This window comes from Strigops habroptila, chromosome 4 (assembly GCF_004027225.2).
Source record: "Strigops habroptila isolate Jane chromosome 4, bStrHab1.2.pri, whole genome shotgun sequence".
In the NCBI taxonomy this organism is placed as follows: domain Eukaryota; kingdom Metazoa; phylum Chordata; class Aves; order Psittaciformes; family Psittacidae; genus Strigops; species Strigops habroptila.
In genome coordinates this window covers 11026506-11046995 of record NC_046358.1, presented here as the reverse complement: position 1 = coordinate 11046995, position 20490 = coordinate 11026506, and the positions used below count along the sequence as shown (strand labels likewise).

Genomic DNA, 20490 nt, shown 5'->3' with positions numbered 1-20490 from the left:
GCCAACAGACATCAGGGTGGAGGGTGGGGGTTCACTGCTCAATCCTTAATCAGCAGGGCGAGAAGATCCCTGGACTTACAAGTATACCAGCTTCCTTTCCAAAACAGCAAGTATCCTTCCCTGTTGCACTAATTAACTCATCTTTAGAATCCCTGGTTAGACTCTACTGTTACGTGTGTGACCATGTAAACAAACTAATGGTATAAATTCCTTTCGATATGAAAGTAAGGCTCAAGAGAAACAAGAATCACATTTAAAACTCAATTTCAGAACACAGGCACTGCGAGGCATCTCACCATATCTCATTATGGAATCTACTTGTGGCCTCAATCCCTCTGACATTTACTGTCACATGGCAACAGTTTTCTTTTAATAAATACTCAATACTCAACCTGTCCTTTTAATAATAACAGGGTTTGATTTTCTCTTGCTGTGCTGTTCACGCCTATCTATACAATTCTGAGCCCATGGTATAACAGCAGCATGTGATCAGGCAAAGGGACCAACAATTGTTTTTTCAAGAACTATTTTATAATGCATTTCAGGATGTGGCCGCTCATTAACAAAGCAAGAAGGGGATTTTCCAAGACATTCTGTGTTAGCCTGTAGCAGTGATGACTGCAAAAATGCCACCCTTAGTCCTGAACTCTGCAAAGAATAACTTTAAATTCTGATCCAAGTATAAACCAGTGCAGTAGTATCAGCCTAAATAAACAGAAGATGAAGCCATAGCGGTGGCATTTTAAGATGGCATTATGTCTGGTACTGAGTGACAACACCAAAAAAGGTTTCCCTCGTTAATTATTTCATTGTTAATTGTTTTAGCAGAAACCCCATCACTGCTGGATACGGTGGGAAGATTGCATCAAGGTACTCACTGGCACAAATGAGGCATTCAGTCCTCTACCAGACATAACCTCATTATTGTTTCTGCCCAAAAGGAGGGAAGATACATGCAACTTCTGCTTTGTATCAAAAAAACCATGAGCTGTTCAGGGATCGGCGTCTTGTCAACAGCCAGAAGACACAGCCCAGTTACGCATGTCCTGGGTTCAACTGTAACAGTTATTTTTCTTCTTCCTAGTAGCTGGTGCAGTGCTGTGTTTTCAACTTTAGTCTGGGAACAATGCTGATAACACACCCATGTTTTAGTTGTTGCTAAGTAATGTTTACTCCGATTAAGGGCTTTTCAGTCTCATGTTCTCCCAGTGAGGAGGGGCATGGGAAGCCGGGAGGAAGCAGAGACAGGACACCTGACCCAAACTAGCCAAGGGGGTATTCCATAGCACAGCACGTCATGCCCAGTGTATAAACTGGGGGGAGCTACCCAGACAGGACAGATTGCTGCTCCGGTTGGGCTGGGTGTCGGTCAGCAGGTGGTGAACAATTGTATTGTGCATCACTTGCGTTTATTGTTTTCTTTTCCTTTTCCCCTCTTAGTTTTATATTCTCTCCCCTTGTTATTTCCCTTATCATTATTATTATTGGTGGCAGCAGTAGTGGTTTTGTATTATACCTTAGTTACTGGACTGCTCTTATCTCAACCCATGGGAGTTACATTCTTTTGATTCTCCTCCCCATCCCTCTGGGAGAAGGGGGGAATAAACAGGAGAGTGAGCGAGCGGCTGCATGGTTCTGGGTGACCGGCTGGGCTTAAACCATGACACCACAACCTCATGCTTCCCCAAGCTGCTCTTTCAGTCCCATGCTTGAAGATTTGTGAGGGAGAATAAAGAGTCAAAATGGGATGCAGTTGGCTTTGGTCTCCCTGTTCAGCCACAGACAAGCCATGTGGCTTTGAGTTTGGCACCTTCAGGCCCAATGTGTATTTACACACTTAAATCACAGTAAATAGTATTTCAAAAGTCTTCATCTACATCTAAATTCCCTTACAAATCTTGCTTTTCATCTCTCCAGCTATATTGGTATTATCAAATCAGCTCACAGCTCTGTCAGTGCTAGAAATCCACCTCCTTGGTTGTTCCTGCCCAGCACTGGCTCTATGTCTGCACGAGTTCTCTCCCCAGTAACCACAGGCAGAGGGAGCAGCGTGGGGTGGTGGGCTCACCCGCCGCATCTGCCTCTCCAGGCCATGAGGACAAGGTTGCAGAGGCAGCAGCTCCAAGATCTTAGAACTAAACTGCAGCAAGAAGAGCAACAGCAGCACTGGTGTAAGGAATAAAGATGCAGAAGCTCTGTGAAATGAGAACAGCTCTTGCTTCATCTCACAGAGAGGGAAAGCAGGCTTATGTCAGGCTGTACGTACGGACCTTGGATTGGGGCCATTTAAGGAAAAAAAAGCTGTTGAGCAGATGCATCTATTTTTCTATTCTTCCAGTAATACAGCTATACAATTTGTTTTGTACTTCTGAACCAAACAATTGCACATTCACAGTTGGAGGTAGGGTATAAATATTGTCTCTAGCTGATCCCTTGATCCAGTCGTCCCAGCTGAATTAATCACATTCACAAATCAATCCAGGATTTGGTGCTGTTGGAACAGATGGCCAGGCAGGCTGTAGTCATGAGGAAGGCGGGCACGTTCTCCTTCCATTATCCAGCAGCAGTTTCCAATGGCGGATATTTAAAATTAGACCTTATTTTGAAGAATGGCTAAATCTCTCTTGTTCCTTATTCAGCTTAATAAGGACACTGACCCCTAACTTTCTGCCATACTTCTGTCCTCCAAGGCCTCAGTGAAAGTGTAGAATGGCTGGTGCCCCTTTCCCTTTCAACTATTTTCTGCCCCATTTTCTTCTGCTGTCTTCCCACTTTCTGCAGGAAAGAGGTGACAGCAACAGATGCTGTTTGGATTGGGGATTTCAAGGGTGCATTATATTAATTGATGAGCTGAGCACTGCAGAAAGGGGAGGAGAAGCTGCATTCATGCTACTAGCTGCCTGCCACGGCACATAACAGCAGGGACGGTTAACAGCACACCTTTCAAAAAGCCTTGCTGGGACTTCACCGTCACAGCAGCCAATTTGCTGTGAAAGACAGTCATGCTGTTCTCCCAGTATTCACATCTGTTCTGCACTGAGAGTCCTTCTGGCTGATAATTGCTCTCTTCTTCCCTCTGTCTCTTGCAGAGGAACTGATACAGCTGTGGGGGGAGTTTCAGCTGAGCTCAATCACGTTCTGTATGAGATGTCTCAGTTATCACCAAAGGTGAACAAGGTTAACCAGGAGTGTGTCTGCAGACCCTAAAAGAATGGAACATGACAGAACAGTCCAGAGGAGACAATTCCCCTGTGGTGTGACAAAATGGCCCATTCTGATTAACTGCCTCTATGCAGGTGTATTAAAATAATCTCTTTTGCTTTAAAGACCTAGAGGCTAGTCAGATCAAGGCAAACTGCACAAGTACACACTGCAGCAGTCTGTCATCCATACGGGATCACATAATCTTAGTACCACCAAAAGGAATAGCAGATACTGAAGAAAGCCTACAAGAACTGGGAGGGGAACAGTGGCCAAGTTTACACTGATGCAAATACAATTTTATGTGCCACTAGTGTCCGAACCATTACCAGAGCATGTTCAGTTTAGTACTTCACCATTTTCCTTCACTGTCTTCCACAACATGAAAATGGAGCATTAATAATGTATGTATGTAATTGCTCAGCCTTATGCTCAATCTTTCAATATAGACACCTGGAAGATACAAAATGTGATTAATTGAAGAAAATAAAAGCTAATGCCAGGGCTTCCTACACTTCAGAATTGTGTTCATTGAAACATGGCTGGAAGCAAAGCTCCCAATGCCTTGAATACAGCACAAATCAAGCCAGTCCACTACCTTATACAGCAGCCCAGAGAGAGGTTGCCAATTCCCTAAGATCAACACTTGACCGCAGAGGTATTCCGAGAACTACGACTCCTTCTCCTCACTAAGCTGCAGGGACCTTTACACCTGCATATCCAGCAGTTCAGGACTGCTCTTTAGGAACATGAGGACTTCCTCACAGATCCCAGAATTCTCTCCTCCCCAGCAGTTACAATTTAAGCTGTGTACCCAGGCCAGCCCAGACGCCAGCTCAGTGCGCAGGACTGATTCCCTGGGCTCAATATCCTCCTGGAGGAGATGGGAAAGAAGCAGCCTCTCTGCCAACTTGGTACCATCTCCACAACTCTTCCTCCACTGTCAGAGAGAAGCAGTTGCCTGCCCTAAGACCATACAGAGAATAACTGTTACCAGACTATTCACACATGTAGAAGAAAAGCCCAAAGAGCTCCAGCACTGAGAGCTATAAATCCTTCTGTGCAGGCTTTTCCACATGAAGCTGAGCACGTGTTTTTTTCCAACCAGCCACATCTCAGGAGGTTGACCAGTGTTGTTCTGTTTTGTGCTGTAACACAGGAACAGTCCAACTAGACTGGACCAAAGCTTCACTGGGGCTCTACAGCAGCTAGCATGCCTGTCCCTATCGAGAGGTGCCTTGACCTTGTCCCCACACAGGTGAGGTCTCCCCCGCTGCTGTCCCTGGGGGACATCTCCAACACTGCAGATGGCGCAACTGTGCAAACTAACAGGTGCAGGGGATGGCCAACCTGCCACATGTCCTTGGTTTTTGTTCCAAGGGGTGAGGCCCACCTTAAATCATCATCCCTACCACACAGGATCCTTGCAGAATAAAACCCAACCACTTTTACGTCGTCTCACAGCCTCCCTGCCAGCGCTCCTCCTTAAGGCTGCTCAGCATCCAGACATTCTGCTTCTCAGTATCTTACCCACTTGTGCTTGACTTCTCCACCCTCACTTTCACCCAAACACAACATGGCAGGACCTTTGCCTGTGAGAAGCACTACCTGCTTGGGAGCTTGGGGGAACCAGCCGGTACTCCAATCAACTCCATGACCCATGAGGGACATGAAACAGCAGGCACAGGCATGCTCACAAGATCCTTTGACTGGTGTCCCTTTCATTGCCAGGAGACTCAGATTCACAGAATGGTTTGGGTTGAAAGAGACCTTTAAGCTCTTCCAGTTCCAACCCCCTGCCACAGGCAGGGACACCTACCACTAGACCAGGTTGCCCAAAGCCGGGTCCAACCTGGCCTTGAACACTGCCAGGGATGGGGCAGCGACATGTGGGATGGACTCCCACATATATGGGCAGCAATTGCTCCAGCTCTTCTAGAGCCAACTACATTTTTCCTTTGCATTATCCCCAAAGACTCTGCCAAGTCAAGGGACGTCCTTAGTAAACTCCTCCTAGCCCTGGACAAGCCACCCACTCATACCCCTGGAAGAGAAAGCACAGCTGTGGGTGACACTGAGGCTACATGTGCCTTGCAGATTTGCACCCCTGCACAGAGGTTTGCCATTTTGGCTCCTATTCCCTTCTCTAGCTTTGACTTTAATGGCCACTCAGCTGCCCTTTTCATGTAACTATTACACACCAATGATCTTTCCTGAATGAAAGCAGCTGCCCTTCACTTTGTATCCCTAGATCTCGCAATTCTTTTTGTCAGCTTTGGTTTTACTGTCTCAATGAGCTAGCAGTACCAGTAAGCTATGTCCTCATTTTCTAGTTAAGCATACTCAATGAGCAACCAAGAACACCACAGGATTCCACAGGTTACCTCCTGCTCTGATGTGAGCACTATTTATTCCTTTTCTCCCCCTCCTTTACTTTAACCAGCTGTTCTTGAGAACCATTCTTCTCCCACAGCAGCTTGAGCTAGCTTCTTCAGAGCTTCTGGCAACAGATTTTATTCCAATATACTGAGGCCATCAAAATGCCATTCATGGGCCAGATGTGCTGAAGCAGCTGTGCATTGTCTCCTTCACAGAGCTCACCTGAGAGAGAAAGGGTTACCTCTGTCATGTCTAATCTGGGGCCCATTATTCCTATTCTTCAGCATTGGCAGAAACAATGTATGTCATAATATGAATTCCTTGGGTTATCTTCAGTAGTTTTTCAACAATATAAAAACCCCACAACCCTCCAAAGACCAGGAAAGGAAGAAACAGTCAGCAAGAATGAGGAAAACAAGTGTTTCAATCAAATTAATCTAGTGGTCTTTTGGCCAGGAAAGAGATGAGCCAACAACTATGAGAAGGCACAACCAAGTTCCTTTGACTCCTTCAAGCTTTGAGGCCCCCTCGGCAACTACTCAACATTGCTCAGTTGGCACCTGCACTCTATACTGTATTTCACTGCTTCAGGTCACGCCAGGGGCCTTGGCCTTGTGGAAGAAGTGCAACATGGAAGTCTATGTGGCATTTCAGAATGAAATTGAGTTCTCATGCTGCCTGCACGTCACAAATATACACACTGAGTTTTGTGACATGGTGGTGCAAAGCAACAGAGGACAATGGCAGTTATCCTGTAGTAGTCCATCAGCTGCTGTCCTCTCCCTTGCTGCCACCCTTCACAACAGATGGAAAGAGGAATTATTTTGGGTAGAAGAGCAAGTGAGGGAGCACATTCAGGACTGAAGACCACGCTACAAGTCCAAAGTAAACTCCAGGAAGCTGAGAAAAGGAAGAAAGTTATGACTAGTATTACTAGATTTTCCCTGTCAGACACCCATGCTAGATGTGCTGCTTTGCAATTAAAACAGGGCACCAGAACCTCTTAATTAAACATTTTATTTAAACTAATACAAGCACCACGCTTAGCAAAAAAGATTTGGTTTAAAGTAAACATGCAATGTGAACTAGCAGAGACTAAACAGCATATGGAAGTTGTACTGTTTTTTTCATGGAATTTTCAAATTCTCCAAACTGGCCATGAACCTCTCGCACCTTGTACTACCTGCAGCACTGATGCCAACCCTGACATCTCACAGCACACAGGTCACGCTGAGTCTGGATCACACCACACCTCCACTTCACTAGATTTATCAAAAAAAAAAAAAATGTTGTATATTTCTTTTTTGAGCACACTGAAGTGAGGAACTGAACTCCCTCGCTTTTGCATGTTTGATTCAGACCCTTGTTACCAGTTTAACATAATTTCTGGACTAGTTATTTGATAGTTAAAAATACAAAAATGGAATCCTAGTACAAATGCCTAAGATGCTCCTTTGGAGAATTGAAAACGTGTCAACACCCACATTATTGCCTCCTTTGATAGGTCAAAACAGCATTTGTGATACTAGAAACACACTTAAACCATCAAATACCAGCATTTAATTTTTTTCTTGTTAAAAATATTCACACAATACAAGTCCATTTTACAGGCTGACATGCAAACTCATGCTTTAAATCAGTCTACCATCAATGAATAAGATTACAAGAGCTGCATCCCAGCCATCTAGTCAATATTTAAAACAAGCCAGATTAATTGTGGCAGAATTCTCCCTTTGAGAGACCTTCAACTTGAACTCCAGGCCAAGGATTTTACGGCCAACTTATTAGCTCCTGAAAAATAGGAGCTCACAATGGAAAATGCTGACTCTCAGACCTTTAGCTACAAAGGCTCCCATAGGTACCTTCAGTTAATTTATGTTGTCCATTTGTCTGAACCCTCTTTAAAGATCTGAAAATTCAAGACAAAAATGTATGATTACAGATGGGCAACTCACTAAGCACAGTCAGAACATACTGGCCTTCTGAACATGGACACATCTGCCTCCCACTGATCTTAAGGGGGCAGCAGTACAGAAAATAAAGATAAGGTGGGGAAAACGTTATAAAAACAAGTATTATTTGTGCAGGAAAGATTGACATGATTAATGTCTTTGTTTAATCAAGTATTAGCATTACCTGTATCTTGAGAGCCCAGGACAGTAAACATCATACAGTTGTGTCAAAACACTGCATTAAAAACAAGGAAACCACAAAGAAGCCTAGAACAGCAAACATCCTCTGCACACTCATTCTCCAAGTACCTGCAGCTGCTTCCTCACTTCCACAGCTCAGAGAGCAGAAGGAGGTACAGCTACCAGGGCTGTTTGATGAGTAATACTGGTGGGCTGAGCAGCATCATAGAATCAGCCTTCACAAGAAAGAGGGCTTTAGCACTCTCATCAGGATTTGTTTGCTTTCTGCAAGACTTGAGGGGCAGCACCCAAGGCACAAAGTCCTTAAGTGAAGGCAATAAGAACTTCTGATATAGCCATAAGCAGCAATATTTTCTTGGCAGCAGGTGGAGTGATGCAGAGATGAAGAATCAAATTCAATCACTTGGCTGCAGCAGCTCCTCCCCTCCTGAGAGACAGGCCCTTTCACTGTTATTTTTGTCAAGACCTGTGCAAGCAGCAGTTGGATGCTGGCAGCCCACCAGTGTACAAAGTACAATGAGAAAGATGATTAATCCAGTTTTCCCCACTGCAAGTCAAGCTGAACACTGCAAATGGCAGCTTCCCTCTCACCCATGCTGTACTTTGACATGCCTTACCCTTAGCACACCACCACAAAATGAGATCAATTGTTCCTGTTTCAAGAGTGATGCTTAAAATGACGCTATTCTTCAAGCCAAAGTCTTATTTATACAATGTTTGTCACAAAAGACATGGGTTTTATTGATGTCTAGTACACCATGATCAAGCAACAGTTTCATAATCAAAATTTTTTTTGTCCAGGGAAATGAAATTGGTTTTCCAGTTCACTACATTAAGACAGAAATTTAATTACAAAGCATTTCTTTTCCATACTGAAGGATCAATTTAATTGCATCATTCTAACATGTATTTTGAAAAGCTCCTCTCAAGTCAGGTTTGTATACAAATAAATGAGCAGTAACATCAAACTAAGAAGAGATTTACCAACACTGAGAACCTTTGCAAATTAATTCCTTGTGATCTCAGGGGAATTAGTGTTTTAACACTAACACAACATATGTTTACAAATGAAAATAAACCTCCTTTCAGCAAAGGTTTCACAGCATGAAATACTGGCCTCCAAATTTAACACTGCATTCCTTCCTACCAAACAGATTTGTTAGGGCAGCTGTATTTTAAGGTACATTATCAAAAGGAAGCTGCTCTTATGCAGATACTTATTCAGCAGCACAACAAACACAAGATAGTGAGATACTGTCACATGAGTACTCCTTTTGCCACTGCATGGGCTGAACATGTCCCATGTCAGACAACTACTCTATGCAATATAAAACAGACCTGTAAAAAGACTGGTCATTTATAAAAGTTAAATACTATTTTCACATTAGAATATTTGCTGTTTCAAAGAGATGAACCGTAAGTAAATGAAAAAATCAAATTATCACTTATGCAAAAGCTTTATCTGGAATGTAATTTTGACCAACAAGCAGTTAAGAAAGTTAGAGACTGTAATTTAAGTACTCAGAAGCTATGTGTGGCCAACTTTTATAACAAAAAGAGATATAAATAATTCATTATCATGAAAAACTTTAACCTCCTGACTCCTACAAATGGAGTAGATGACTGGAATTTCAAAGAAAATGAGGTTGGCTTCTTTTTATTTAAAGAGATGTCAACTGCAACAATAGGCACTAGGAAAAAATGTTACTTGGATTCTTTAACAAAGTTTTTACCAAATTTGTAGTAAGTGGCAGTGTAAAATTCTCAAGTAATTTTAAAGCTAACAAATTAAAGGCACACAGTATTAACACGTGTTCATATAACAGGAGATGAGCAGAGGTAAACTTCTTAACAGTGTAATAAGTTATATATGCAAGACATCTGGTACAAGAGTAGCCAGAGTTGTAATTCAGCCCTTAGTTTATCATCTAGTTCCTGTAAGATGTATTAGCATGAGAAATGGACAGTCCAAGCTTTGCCCTGAAATTTCTTAAGACTGACTCAACTGAGGAATTACTGGAATAACAAAAATTAGTTCTGGCAATTTGAGAAACTTCACATAGACTTGATGGAAAGATTTGCTATACAATGATTTTGTCTTTTTAATACTAAATGCTTCCAGGGAGTAGTTTTCATAATTGGGAAGACATTAAGTCACAAAATCTGAAAAATAGGTGAGTAGACAATTTTTGCATATAAATGGCTAGTATGTCATAAGGATGCATTTGTAGCTCAGAAAAAGTTAGCGTCAGCTTCCAAATTATGTTTGGAAATAGTTATGAATCCAGAACTGAACTGTTTTAGTTATAGAAATATTAGTTACAAGAGTGCAAAAGGAGTCCCTGCAGAGGAGTATTCCCTTTTAACAGGTACAAATAAGGAAACACCTGCAAATATTTGTTACTTCAAGGAGACAGACCTGCTATTCTTTGCACAAACTTTGCACAAGAGAGATACTGCAGGAGACAGATGTAAATACAGTGCATTTTTTAGATGTAAGTATTCATGTCTGGTTCCAGTATTATCAGGATGGTACATAAATACTTATTACAGAGGTTTTCTTAATGGAAGAAGCCCAGTTTCTCACGCAGCCATTCTTCAGTTAGGTCTTCTGTGTTTCTTATTTCAAATACCTAAACAAAATTGCATTGCAGAAATTCTTGAGGTGATGGTACTTGAAAGGGATAAGCATACAATGAAGACAATTGAAGACACAACTTGAGCTGTAATAAACCAGTAACCAAGCTAGAGTTTTCATGTGCTTTCTTGAAAGGATTGGTATTCTAAAGTAACATCAGTGGAAAATCCCCAAGATTAAGTGGCAAGGAATACTTCTAACCTGAACAAGAATTCTGGAATTCCTATTTCTAGGCTTCCCTCTTCTTTAAGAATATGTGGCAACAGCACATGTACTACATTTTAAAGTTACTCTGAAATGGCACCATCTCATAATTGTTATCTCAGCAAGAAGACTGTCTATTTGAAGAATACAAATGAATTTAACGTCTGGTAAAGCCAAGTAACTTTTACAAATCACAGAATAGTTTGGGTGGGAAGGGACTTTAAAAATCCACAGGTCTTCAAAAGCATTCTTCTAGGCAATGAAAACAAAAAAAATATTTCAATATTTTAAATACTGACAATACTGAAAATAAAACTATATCAGCACCAAATCACTTATCTGCCCTTCTAATGGTATGGAGCACCCAGCTGCAAAAAGCATCCTCAGGCCAATAGAATGGATGGGATTTTGAGAGACTCCCAAAACAAGCTTCTCTGTGAACCTGCCATTTGGAGTGAACTTCCTACTTAGTCCTGGCCTCAGCCATTTCATCATTTTAATCTTCTTCAGGAAACAATTCAAGTTTTGTATTTTTTCTTCCTCATTTTCCATCTCTGCTGGAGTGGGCTCTGGACACTGCTTTGTGTATTTGGACAGTAATCCACTACTATCAAACTAATACTGATTTTTTTTTATTTTTAAGTAAAAGAGGAACCCCCAAAATTCAGTGTTATAAGAACAGAACAGTTTCACAGAAGCCAAGCTAATATGCAAGCCACTGGAAAAATAAAAGGACTCAGCCGAGTCACATGCTGAAATCACACCAGGAGGAAGTCACGGCATGAGCTAAAATGAAACATAGCTCAGTGAGCAGCAAGAATAAAGCACATCTAAAGTGCAAGTAAGCAACCCGAACTGAAGTGAGGCTATCTTCTCCAGCTTCAGAAGGAAAATTATCACAGACCTCCATATCCACTCCTAGGCTTTCATTCAAAACCCTTTCAGAGTGAATTTCTCCCACTTGACAGGTCCTAGTAACTCCCATAGAGCTAGTCCCCAGGCTTCCACCTTCTCATCAACTCTTCCTTCTCTACTGCTGAAAACTGCCATCCTCCTCGAGCAATTCTTCCTTCCTATCAAAAATGCTAGAGTTGTCAGGCCTCCAAGATGCAGTTTCAACAGACCTAAACAAAGATTTCTTGGGGCTGTCTGATTGCTTCCACCATCTTCTCTTCTGCTTCACTCCTATTTACTCCTGTCAACTTGACATCTAATTTAAAACAAAAAGGTCCTTTCTTACATGGTACAGCTAGAAGAGGCAGAAGTTCACAGTTCTCTTACTGGCCCAATATACATTTTTACTGGGATGTTACAGTACTCAGTCAGGATAAAGAAGATCAAAAGGGAACAGTGCTGTTGGGGAATGGTGAAGTCATTTCACATATGAGAAACCTGAAGTGACCACTGACTATTTAGCTTTACTGGTTGGAACTAGAACTTGAAGAAGTCTAGGTACCAATTAAGCAGAGATTTCAAAGATTTCCCAAATGACAATTAGGTAGCTTTTTTAATTTTTAACTATATATACACCTAGTCCTAGTAAATGCAGTGATCTCTTTTAATCTCAGTACTGGAGGAAGCAAACAAAGGAAGATTTAGAATTGTTCAGCACTTGGTACACACTAACTTATTCTGGAGGCTATGTTCTGCAAGCATACAACCCCATAAACCATGCAGCAAAACTAGTCTGCACCACACCACACTGAGACTTTGGTCTATTCCTCTCATCAATAAATTCATTCCCCAAAGACATCCATCCTACCAAAGGATATTTTAGCTTTAGAGACCACTGTTCTTCCTAAATCCTCAACCTCCAGAAATCCCCACATGTAGTCCTCTCTTCAGTCTTCCTAAAACAATCTGTTCAGTGTAATTACAAAGTCTCGTAACATCTTTCTTGCAATAGGTTCAAGCAAGACACAAAACAGCTTCTGCAACCTGCATTTAAGGAAGAGACAGTTATTTCAACTAAGTCAGTTATACCTTAGTGAGTTCAGCTGTCTGTACAAGCTTATTCTTGCTTCCAGCATACATCATCTGCTGTTCAGGCTTACATCCTGTAGTTGTGTGGAAAAACAGAGGTTTTGTTTAGTTATTTTGACTGCAACATTTCAAATAGATTTTTTTTTTTTTTTAAAGAATCCAAACTGAAAGCTGAAGCCTCCAGTAAGAAAAGTGACCTATTTCTTTATGCACATTCTCATCCTTGCTCTTACTTTCATATCTAGTACTTGAAAGGCGTTTTCAGAAGTAACAGTTGTGCAGGTTGAATTGGTGGTCTCAACATGCCAACATTTCTGAGCCAACATCAAATACGGCAGCAGTCAAATCACAAGAGCCAACAAAGAAGCACCTCCCGCCACTACAGTAATGTGCTGGTTACACTATGTTCAATTTTTTGCCCTCTTGCTATTTCTGGAAGATTCCCATGGTTTTGTTAGTTACAGTTACACAGATCTTTATATCATATGCCTTTGAGCTGGAGTTAAACTGAGAAGCCAAGTTGGTTCAAATTTGTTATTCTTTTTCCTAATCTCCCCCCAAACACCCCAACTGAATGAGTAGGTTAAAGTGACACACACTCCCCTCCTCCTGCCCTAAACACAGAGCGACTTCAGCCACAGTTGAAGTTAACTGCTGTGAGTCCCAACTAATGGTTTTTGTGACTCCAGTATCAGCCTAACCACTAACTTCTGTTTGTTTGCAGAAATTTTTTTGAAACAGAAAACCTCAAAAAGGCTTTTGTTTGGAAGTTTCTAGATACAAGTGTACTTTTAAATCCTGCCACCCATAAAGAACATTGTCTAAGCTCTCTTCTCCTGCTTTGCTATTTCAGGGTCTCCCAGAAAGTTTCTTACTGCTTTTCTAACTCACAGAATATCTCTCCTTCAGAAGAGAAGTAACACCCATAACATCCATGCAAAGATTCTCAGGTAACTAAAGAAGCATATGCCCACTAGTTGCTAAACTTTTACCTACCTAGTTATTCTAGTTCTGAGTAACGAAGGGTAAAACAATGCAATCACTTTATCTTCTTCTATAGGATAACAAGGATAATCCAGTAATACCAGCAAGCTACCCTGTTACAACTCAGAACATAGATGGAAAACACAGGAGCAGTTCAGCTCTCTAAGTCCACATTAAGTACATACAGGTAATTTGGCTTCTATTAAAATCACACAGTTCCCTGCACAGGTATGTTTATATTGAGGGTTGATGCAGCACAAGCAGAGGAAGCTACTGCTCTATATAAACCTGGAACGATCCAAGATTAGTTTCGTTCTTTTGAAACATAGTCTGTTCACCCAGCACTTCTACCTGCCCAGATCTGGGTTATGGAGCCCTCTTCACACTCCTTCACCCATAGTTGTGGCAGCCCTTCAGACCTCTAAATCACAGCACTGTTTGGAGGCATCCTCTGCTGCTGCCCATTGCATACAGGTCCCTATAAAACTCTCCTCGCAAGTCCTATGCTAACCCTCTTAGAGTCCTGTTCCTTTCATGGGTAGACATGGGTTCCCATGGCCTCCTGAGGAGAGGAATTTCCTCCCACCCAGTCATTAACATCAGAATAGCAAGATGGACAGGGATGAACAGAAGCCCTCAGGAACAGCAGTGGCATATTCCAGCCCTCTCCTCACTTATCCCCTGAGCCTTTTCTGGTCATATCTTGAAGATTCCCCCAAGATTTGAGGAGAAGGTGACAGGAAAGCCATTAGGTTAAACCTGCATGACTACATGCAGAGTGCTCCAGGCTCCTTTCCCTTACAGGAGGGTGTTGCTGTGCACACCACCAAGAACACAGAGTGCAGGCATGTTTAGGAAGACACATCTTTTGGCCAGCTATGCAGGCAACTAACACTTCCGTTCAGCTTTTAGAAATGGAAAAGAGAGAATTTGTTCTATCTTCTATCCTAAATGTTAACCCCTAAAGACAGCACCACTGGGCAGATGGAAGCACTTGTCATGAGCTGATGGTGTGAATAGAGATTCCTCTCTGCCAGAGAAGGTCTCCAGATAATGCCACAGCTTTACAGTGCCTTGCTTCCAGCAGTGGCATAAGCACATCTAGCCTTAAGCATGTGAACCAGTATGCTGGCATTAAGAACTTATTTTATCTTCCATAGCAAAGAATATTCCCATTTTTACAGCACATACTAGCTACTATTCACAATGTTCACTCACCAACTGGACTGGAGAAGATAAAGCACAAAGGATAAGAAACTCTTCCATCTTCATGCTGATACTTGTAACTATACACAATAAATGTTTTTTCTGAGGTTAAAGAAACTAAGAAATCAACAATTTTAATAGCATATAATCCTTGGTTATCAGAGCTTCCATATCCGACTTTCAGAACTGACCATGCCCATCTTTACCAACCTCTATAAGAGCTGGGTGCGAGGGCTGTCTCTATATTTTAGCTCTGATGTTTCACATCAGAGCTAAAAATCAATGTTTCATCACAAATGCTCCCAGCTGTGTAAAAAGATTTCCCACACCCACCAACATGTTTCTGGCTAGTGAACGGCAAATCCTTTCTCTTTATGAAATTAAAATTCTTTTAATAAAAGGCAAATCTTGCTTTGCAGACTAAGCACTTCATTGTTTCAGGTGTTTTGCTGAATATGACTCAAGTTTTAGGTAAGACTCCTGCTTTACACCCTCCTACTGCACTACAATGATGAAAAGAAAGATTCAGAACAGCACATGGAATAGTGCCAGCCAGCTTTTGAGGCTGGTATTTTCTTCACTTATAACTTGAGCACCCCTTTTATTTCATCTAGTTAAAGAATAACTTACTTGTCCCTCTCTTTTTCAGTTTTTTGGGTTTTCTTTTATTTTTAAATACAGGGACTCTTCCCTAGATCACATGCCTACAGCACTCCCAGAATCAGTAACTGCAGCAAAATAGCAAGGGCCGCATACTGAGAAAGTACCAAAAGAGACCCTAAGTTACACAGGCAGTTTTCTACATTTAGAAGTAGCCACATACAAAACTGGTACATTTTACTCACTTCTTTACATTAACAGCAGTGTGGCTTCACTTTACTTTCCCAAACATTATATAGCCTAAAGAGAAATACAAACTTCAGAAAGGCTTAAATGCGTCAGTCACTGTTTCAGCAAGTGGGACAACTGCTCAGCACATCATGAGAACTGATCCCTAGGTTATCTCACAAAGGAACTATAGGTGAAGTCAAACTACAGGCAAGTATGGGCCCAAGAAGGCGAAGTTCAACTTTGAATGTTTTGAACAGCTTCCAGGAGTAAGACCAAATGCCAGCAGCATAAGAAGGATATCGAGGTTGTCTCTCAGGCAGCTCATCTTTTAGCTCATCAGGAGAAATACCCTGGTAACATTAAACACAAACAATATTTGAGCACACGATCTTGCACTTCAAGGCAAACTAAGAAGGCTAAAGCAGAATAATGGAATAGTGAAACAGCTGTAAGTCAGGTGTACATCTACAGCTGAACTGGTAACCATCTCTCAAATTACTAGAGCAGTTCAGGAAAACTCATGTACTAACAGATTCCTACGACCCAACACAAAATTAATGTTAGCATGAGTAATCATCCCTATTTTAGGCATAATGAGTTTAAAAAATATTTCTGGCTCTAGTTGTATGTGCTGGCAGCTATCATGCTTCTCTAACTCTAGTGCTAAACAGAAGTAAGCAAGCACACACTAAAAAGTATCTGCTAAAATCAGCTACATAAATGGTTCTTTTGAAAAAAGTCAGTCCTTCCTCCTTGAGCAAGCAAAAAGAGTCCCCATTCTATTTAAATGTTACATTAACTCCTACATTCTAGGGAATAAGACCTATGGTTAATGCTCAAATCCCTGGGAAGGATTTAATTTTTCCTTATGTACCATTAAGAAACACTACATGCTGGGCTGACCTTGTTATGCCACCCATCAAATTTAGAGTCTGCAAAGGATTAGCAATCCTAGCTTCTAATTGATGGCAGACCAGCTCAGAGTCAAATACTCAGCTCTATGTGGAAACACAGCAGAAACATCTTCAGCCAGTAGGTGTAAAAGATGCTTTTTACATAGCTGTGTCCTAACAGCTTTAAAATAACTTTTTCTTTTGTGCAATTAATTAGTCAACTCAATTGCTTCTGCATAGTTCCACTATTAATAGTGCTGTGCTTTACATGCAGAGTGACCATGCATTTAAATAAGCTCATGACCCAAATTAGATTAAGAGTTTGATAACAATTTGAAACTAAGGCAGTACCTTAGAGACAACAATACATTGCAGGCTGAAGATACTCTTATTTACAATTCATTTAACAAACCTCATGCTCCTCATCCAGTACCACCAACTGCTTATCCTTGTCGATTTTCACTATAAATCAAAATAAAAAGAGACCAATGTTTCTTTCAATCAATTTATACAATGTATGCATGAAGTGTTTTAACATTCCCCCACAAGTATATTCCTTGTGCTTCCATTGTGCTGCTTCATCCCATGACTTCACAAAATCACTGAGGTCAGAAGAAGTGCACAGTCTGAGCAGGGTTCACTGCAATACACTATCATCAAATTTCAAAGACAGAAATGTCAAACCCCCCCTACTTAAAGGCTGTAAAACTTACAAACTCAAAATTACTGTGCGTAGGCATCTTTTACTATCATTTTACAAAGAGTGGTAGATTCTGAGCCGCAATTAAGTATAAATACTAAGAGCAGATGCAGTCTTGTGTCATAAAAAGTGTTGCTTTACTGTTAAAATTGCAGGCAGAATTGGAAGAACTTAAGTTCATACAAGAAACAGCCTCTTGGCTCATCTCTACCTGTTACAGCAGCAACATTACATGGGAAGGAAAAGAGGCAGAACTTTCTGCAAGACCTTGCCGTTTTTGTCAGACATGTTTTTAACTTACTTATAATGGCAGCATTGTTGGTTTCTTTACGAAACCGGAATTTTCTCAGTTTCTCCACCAGGTCTTCAGCAACATCACAAACCACCAGAGATTCACTCTACAAAAAGGAAATGGCAGAGGGAAGGGAAGGATAAATCTTTCTAGTAAACCAGAAAAAAATCCCCATGTCACATATATGTGTGCATAAACCCTACTGAAGCGGAACTGCATGCACCCTGTTAAAAGTTTGAAAACATACACATAAACCAGAAAAACCATGGATGAACGCAGCTTAAGAACACAGTACCAGAACCTGTAGTAACACTTGTCTGTTTTACTATCCCTCCTCAAAGCCACACAGTTAACTAGAAATACTTTATTAGCTATTCCCGCAGCGGGATTATTCTCAGAGCTCTTAGAGGTAAACAAATTTTACAGTTCATTTGCCGAGACAAGTCCTGAAATAAGGAAGTCCCTCAGAGTGGCACTAAATTAATTTCAGCAATTTGAAATAGCAGAAGCTACTGTTAGTATTTCAGAAGAACAAAGACAGTAGTTAAGGGGAAAAAGCTTATTTTTACCTACAAAAATACTAACTGAATTTTTGAGATTTATGCTCACAGAAAACATTCAATACATTTTAGCAAAAGTACACATGCTTTTTGATTAACTCCAAGTTTTCAGAAGGGATGTCCAGATAACGTATTAGTCATCACACTGAAGATGGGGAAGGAAATCGTTATTTCACAAGCAACTATGCAGGTTATCTTCCATTACACATGCAATTTTCAAACTGTACCAAGCCAACCACTGCCATTTCCTGAATAACATTTTATACACACAACCTCTATTGCCAGTTACAATATGCATGCCAGCTAGACGAAGAAAAGTTAACATGTCCAGCTTATACTACTGTATTCACAAATTCCTAAGGCATTAACGCTTTTGTGCTGAAACAACTGTATTTCAGGACTTCTTTAAAAAAAATTGCTCAAATAAAGAATAGCTGCAAAATTATCAATCACAAGCTCTGCCTACCCTTCTAAAGAGTGTTTCATTGAGACAAGTCACTGTTGACAAATCACTGTTTACAAATCAGAAGAAAGTTGCTATTTAAACTCCGAGTTCTGTCTCCTCATACTCAACACTGGCTTGTTTATGAGATCTTCCTCAAAAAGCAGAAAAGCTTCTCTCATTTCCCACTTCCAAAATCACCTTGTAAATATCCTATGTTTGTTGTTACTCTTAAAGAAACTTCCACCTTGACCAAATACTGGCACAAAGTCTTGTGCCTCTGCTTCCTTTTACCAGCTGGAGCTGGAAAAATAGTCAGGCAAATACTCTTTCCTGAAGGAAGCATTTCTCCCAGTTCTCTGGGCTCAGCAGTTTCTTAATTCCAGCAGACATTGCAGGGTAAGCAGTGCTGTTACAGGATCACAGAATGGTTTGGAAGGGGCCTTAAAGCTCATTCAGTTCCAACCCCCCTGCCATGGACAGGGGCACCTTCCACTACACCAGGTTGCTACAATCCTCATCCAACCTGGCCTTCAACACTGCCAGGGATGGGGCAGCCAGAGCTCCTCTGGGCAACCTGTGCCAGCGCCTCAGCACCCCCACAGGGAAGAACTTCTTCCTAACACCTAATGTAAATCTACCCTCTGTCAGTTCAAAGCCATTCCCCCTTGTCCTGTCACTACACCCCCTTGTTGATACCTGTGCAGCCACACAAACATAAATCCCTAATACAAGCTGAAGCTGTGCCTGCAAAACACATGGAGAGACCTGATTTGGATCATCTGTTGGGGCTAAGCTGGCTCACCGGCGCTTGTTTTAGTCAAAACTGAAGAAAGTCAAGAGACAGAAGGGCTGCAGACAGCGGGCAAACGTGCCACTCAGCACAGTGGAGGTCTTGCTGCTCGTTAACCTCAGCCACCATACTACAAGACTCTCAGAAACCGATTTCGCCGGCTGCCGACAGGGCGGATCACAACTTCCTTTTTAAACAGCTGTTTCTTCGCTCTCCCCCCGCAGGCTACCAACGCCCGGCAGAAAAACAACTGGGAAGGTCCGTAGCAGGTGAGCACGGCACGACCCGGGGCTTGGGCAGGGCCGAAGGAGCTTCTCACGGCGGCACCTTCCCGGGCAGCACCCCTAGATCGAAGGGCTCGCCCTGAGGAGACCCCGGCCCCCGCTACTCCGCAGGCACCTGTTCTCCCCTCAGAGATTCTTCCCCAATCCCCCGCACGGGGACCCCGGCCGCACGCTTCCCCGCCCGCCTCAGCGGGGCACACCCCAAGCCCGCAGAGGCGACCGGGCTCGGCTCCCCGCGCTGCGCTGCGCTGCGCTGCGCTCCGCTCTGCTCCGCCTCGGCTCGCCTAGGCCCGGCAAGGGTCCCCCCTCAGGCGGCGCGAGCTTCTCTCACCATCTTGCGCGCACCCAACCGCCACCGCTCGCGCGCCAACAACGGAAGCCGCCACCTCCTCGCTGAGGCTGCGCACCCCCACTGCGCCTGCGCGGTGCAGACCCCCCCCCCCTTCTCCGCCCCTCCCCCCTCTCCCCGCTAGCCAATCAGCACCGCTATCCCGGTGCTGGGCGGAGCGTTGTCAGCCGCCTACGGGTAGCGGGAAGGCCCACGTGCCGCGGCGCCACGCGCCGCTCCGGCCTCGCACCCTGCTGTGCCCCGCCCCGCTGCCCATGGCGCCGGGGCTCTGCCCGCCCGGGGAGGCATGGCAACGGGGCGGGACCGTGCGCTGGGGCTGCGCGGCCGCTCCCTCAGGTGCGGTGCGGTCTGTTAGCGGGGTCGGGAGGGTTGTGTCTCAGCGGTTAATGTGCCTTAAGGGGGAAAAGGGATGACTGTTTAAATCCTGATCCGCTGAGCATCCCCCTCGTGCTGAGGCCGGGGTATCAGCCCGCGGGCAGGGTCAGTGCCAGGCCCGGGGAGGGTGACCACGCTTCAACAAAGCTGTTAAGTAACAGCAATTTTGCATACTTTAGTAAACCACCAGAGAACACCCACAGTAAAATGACTGCTAAAAAGC

General features: G+C 42.8%; 1 protein-coding gene across 1 annotated transcript; it reads right to left on the bottom strand.

Annotated features, from left to right (window-relative positions):
- Positions 1–6581: 6581 nt before the first annotated feature.
- On the bottom strand, positions 6582–19957 carry GMFB (glia maturation factor beta). The gene is made up of 7 exons (XM_030482086.1): positions 19875–19957; positions 17474–17570; positions 16885–16934; positions 15880–15929; positions 14761–14843; positions 12559–12632; positions 6582–10366 (listed from the first exon to the last, which is right to left on the bottom strand). The coding sequence occupies exons 1-7, from the start codon at positions 19875–19877 to the stop codon at positions 10295–10297; spliced, it is 429 nt and encodes a 142-aa protein (XP_030337946.1). The 5' UTR covers positions 19878–19957; the 3' UTR covers positions 6582–10294.
- Positions 19958–20490: the final 533 nt, after the last annotated feature.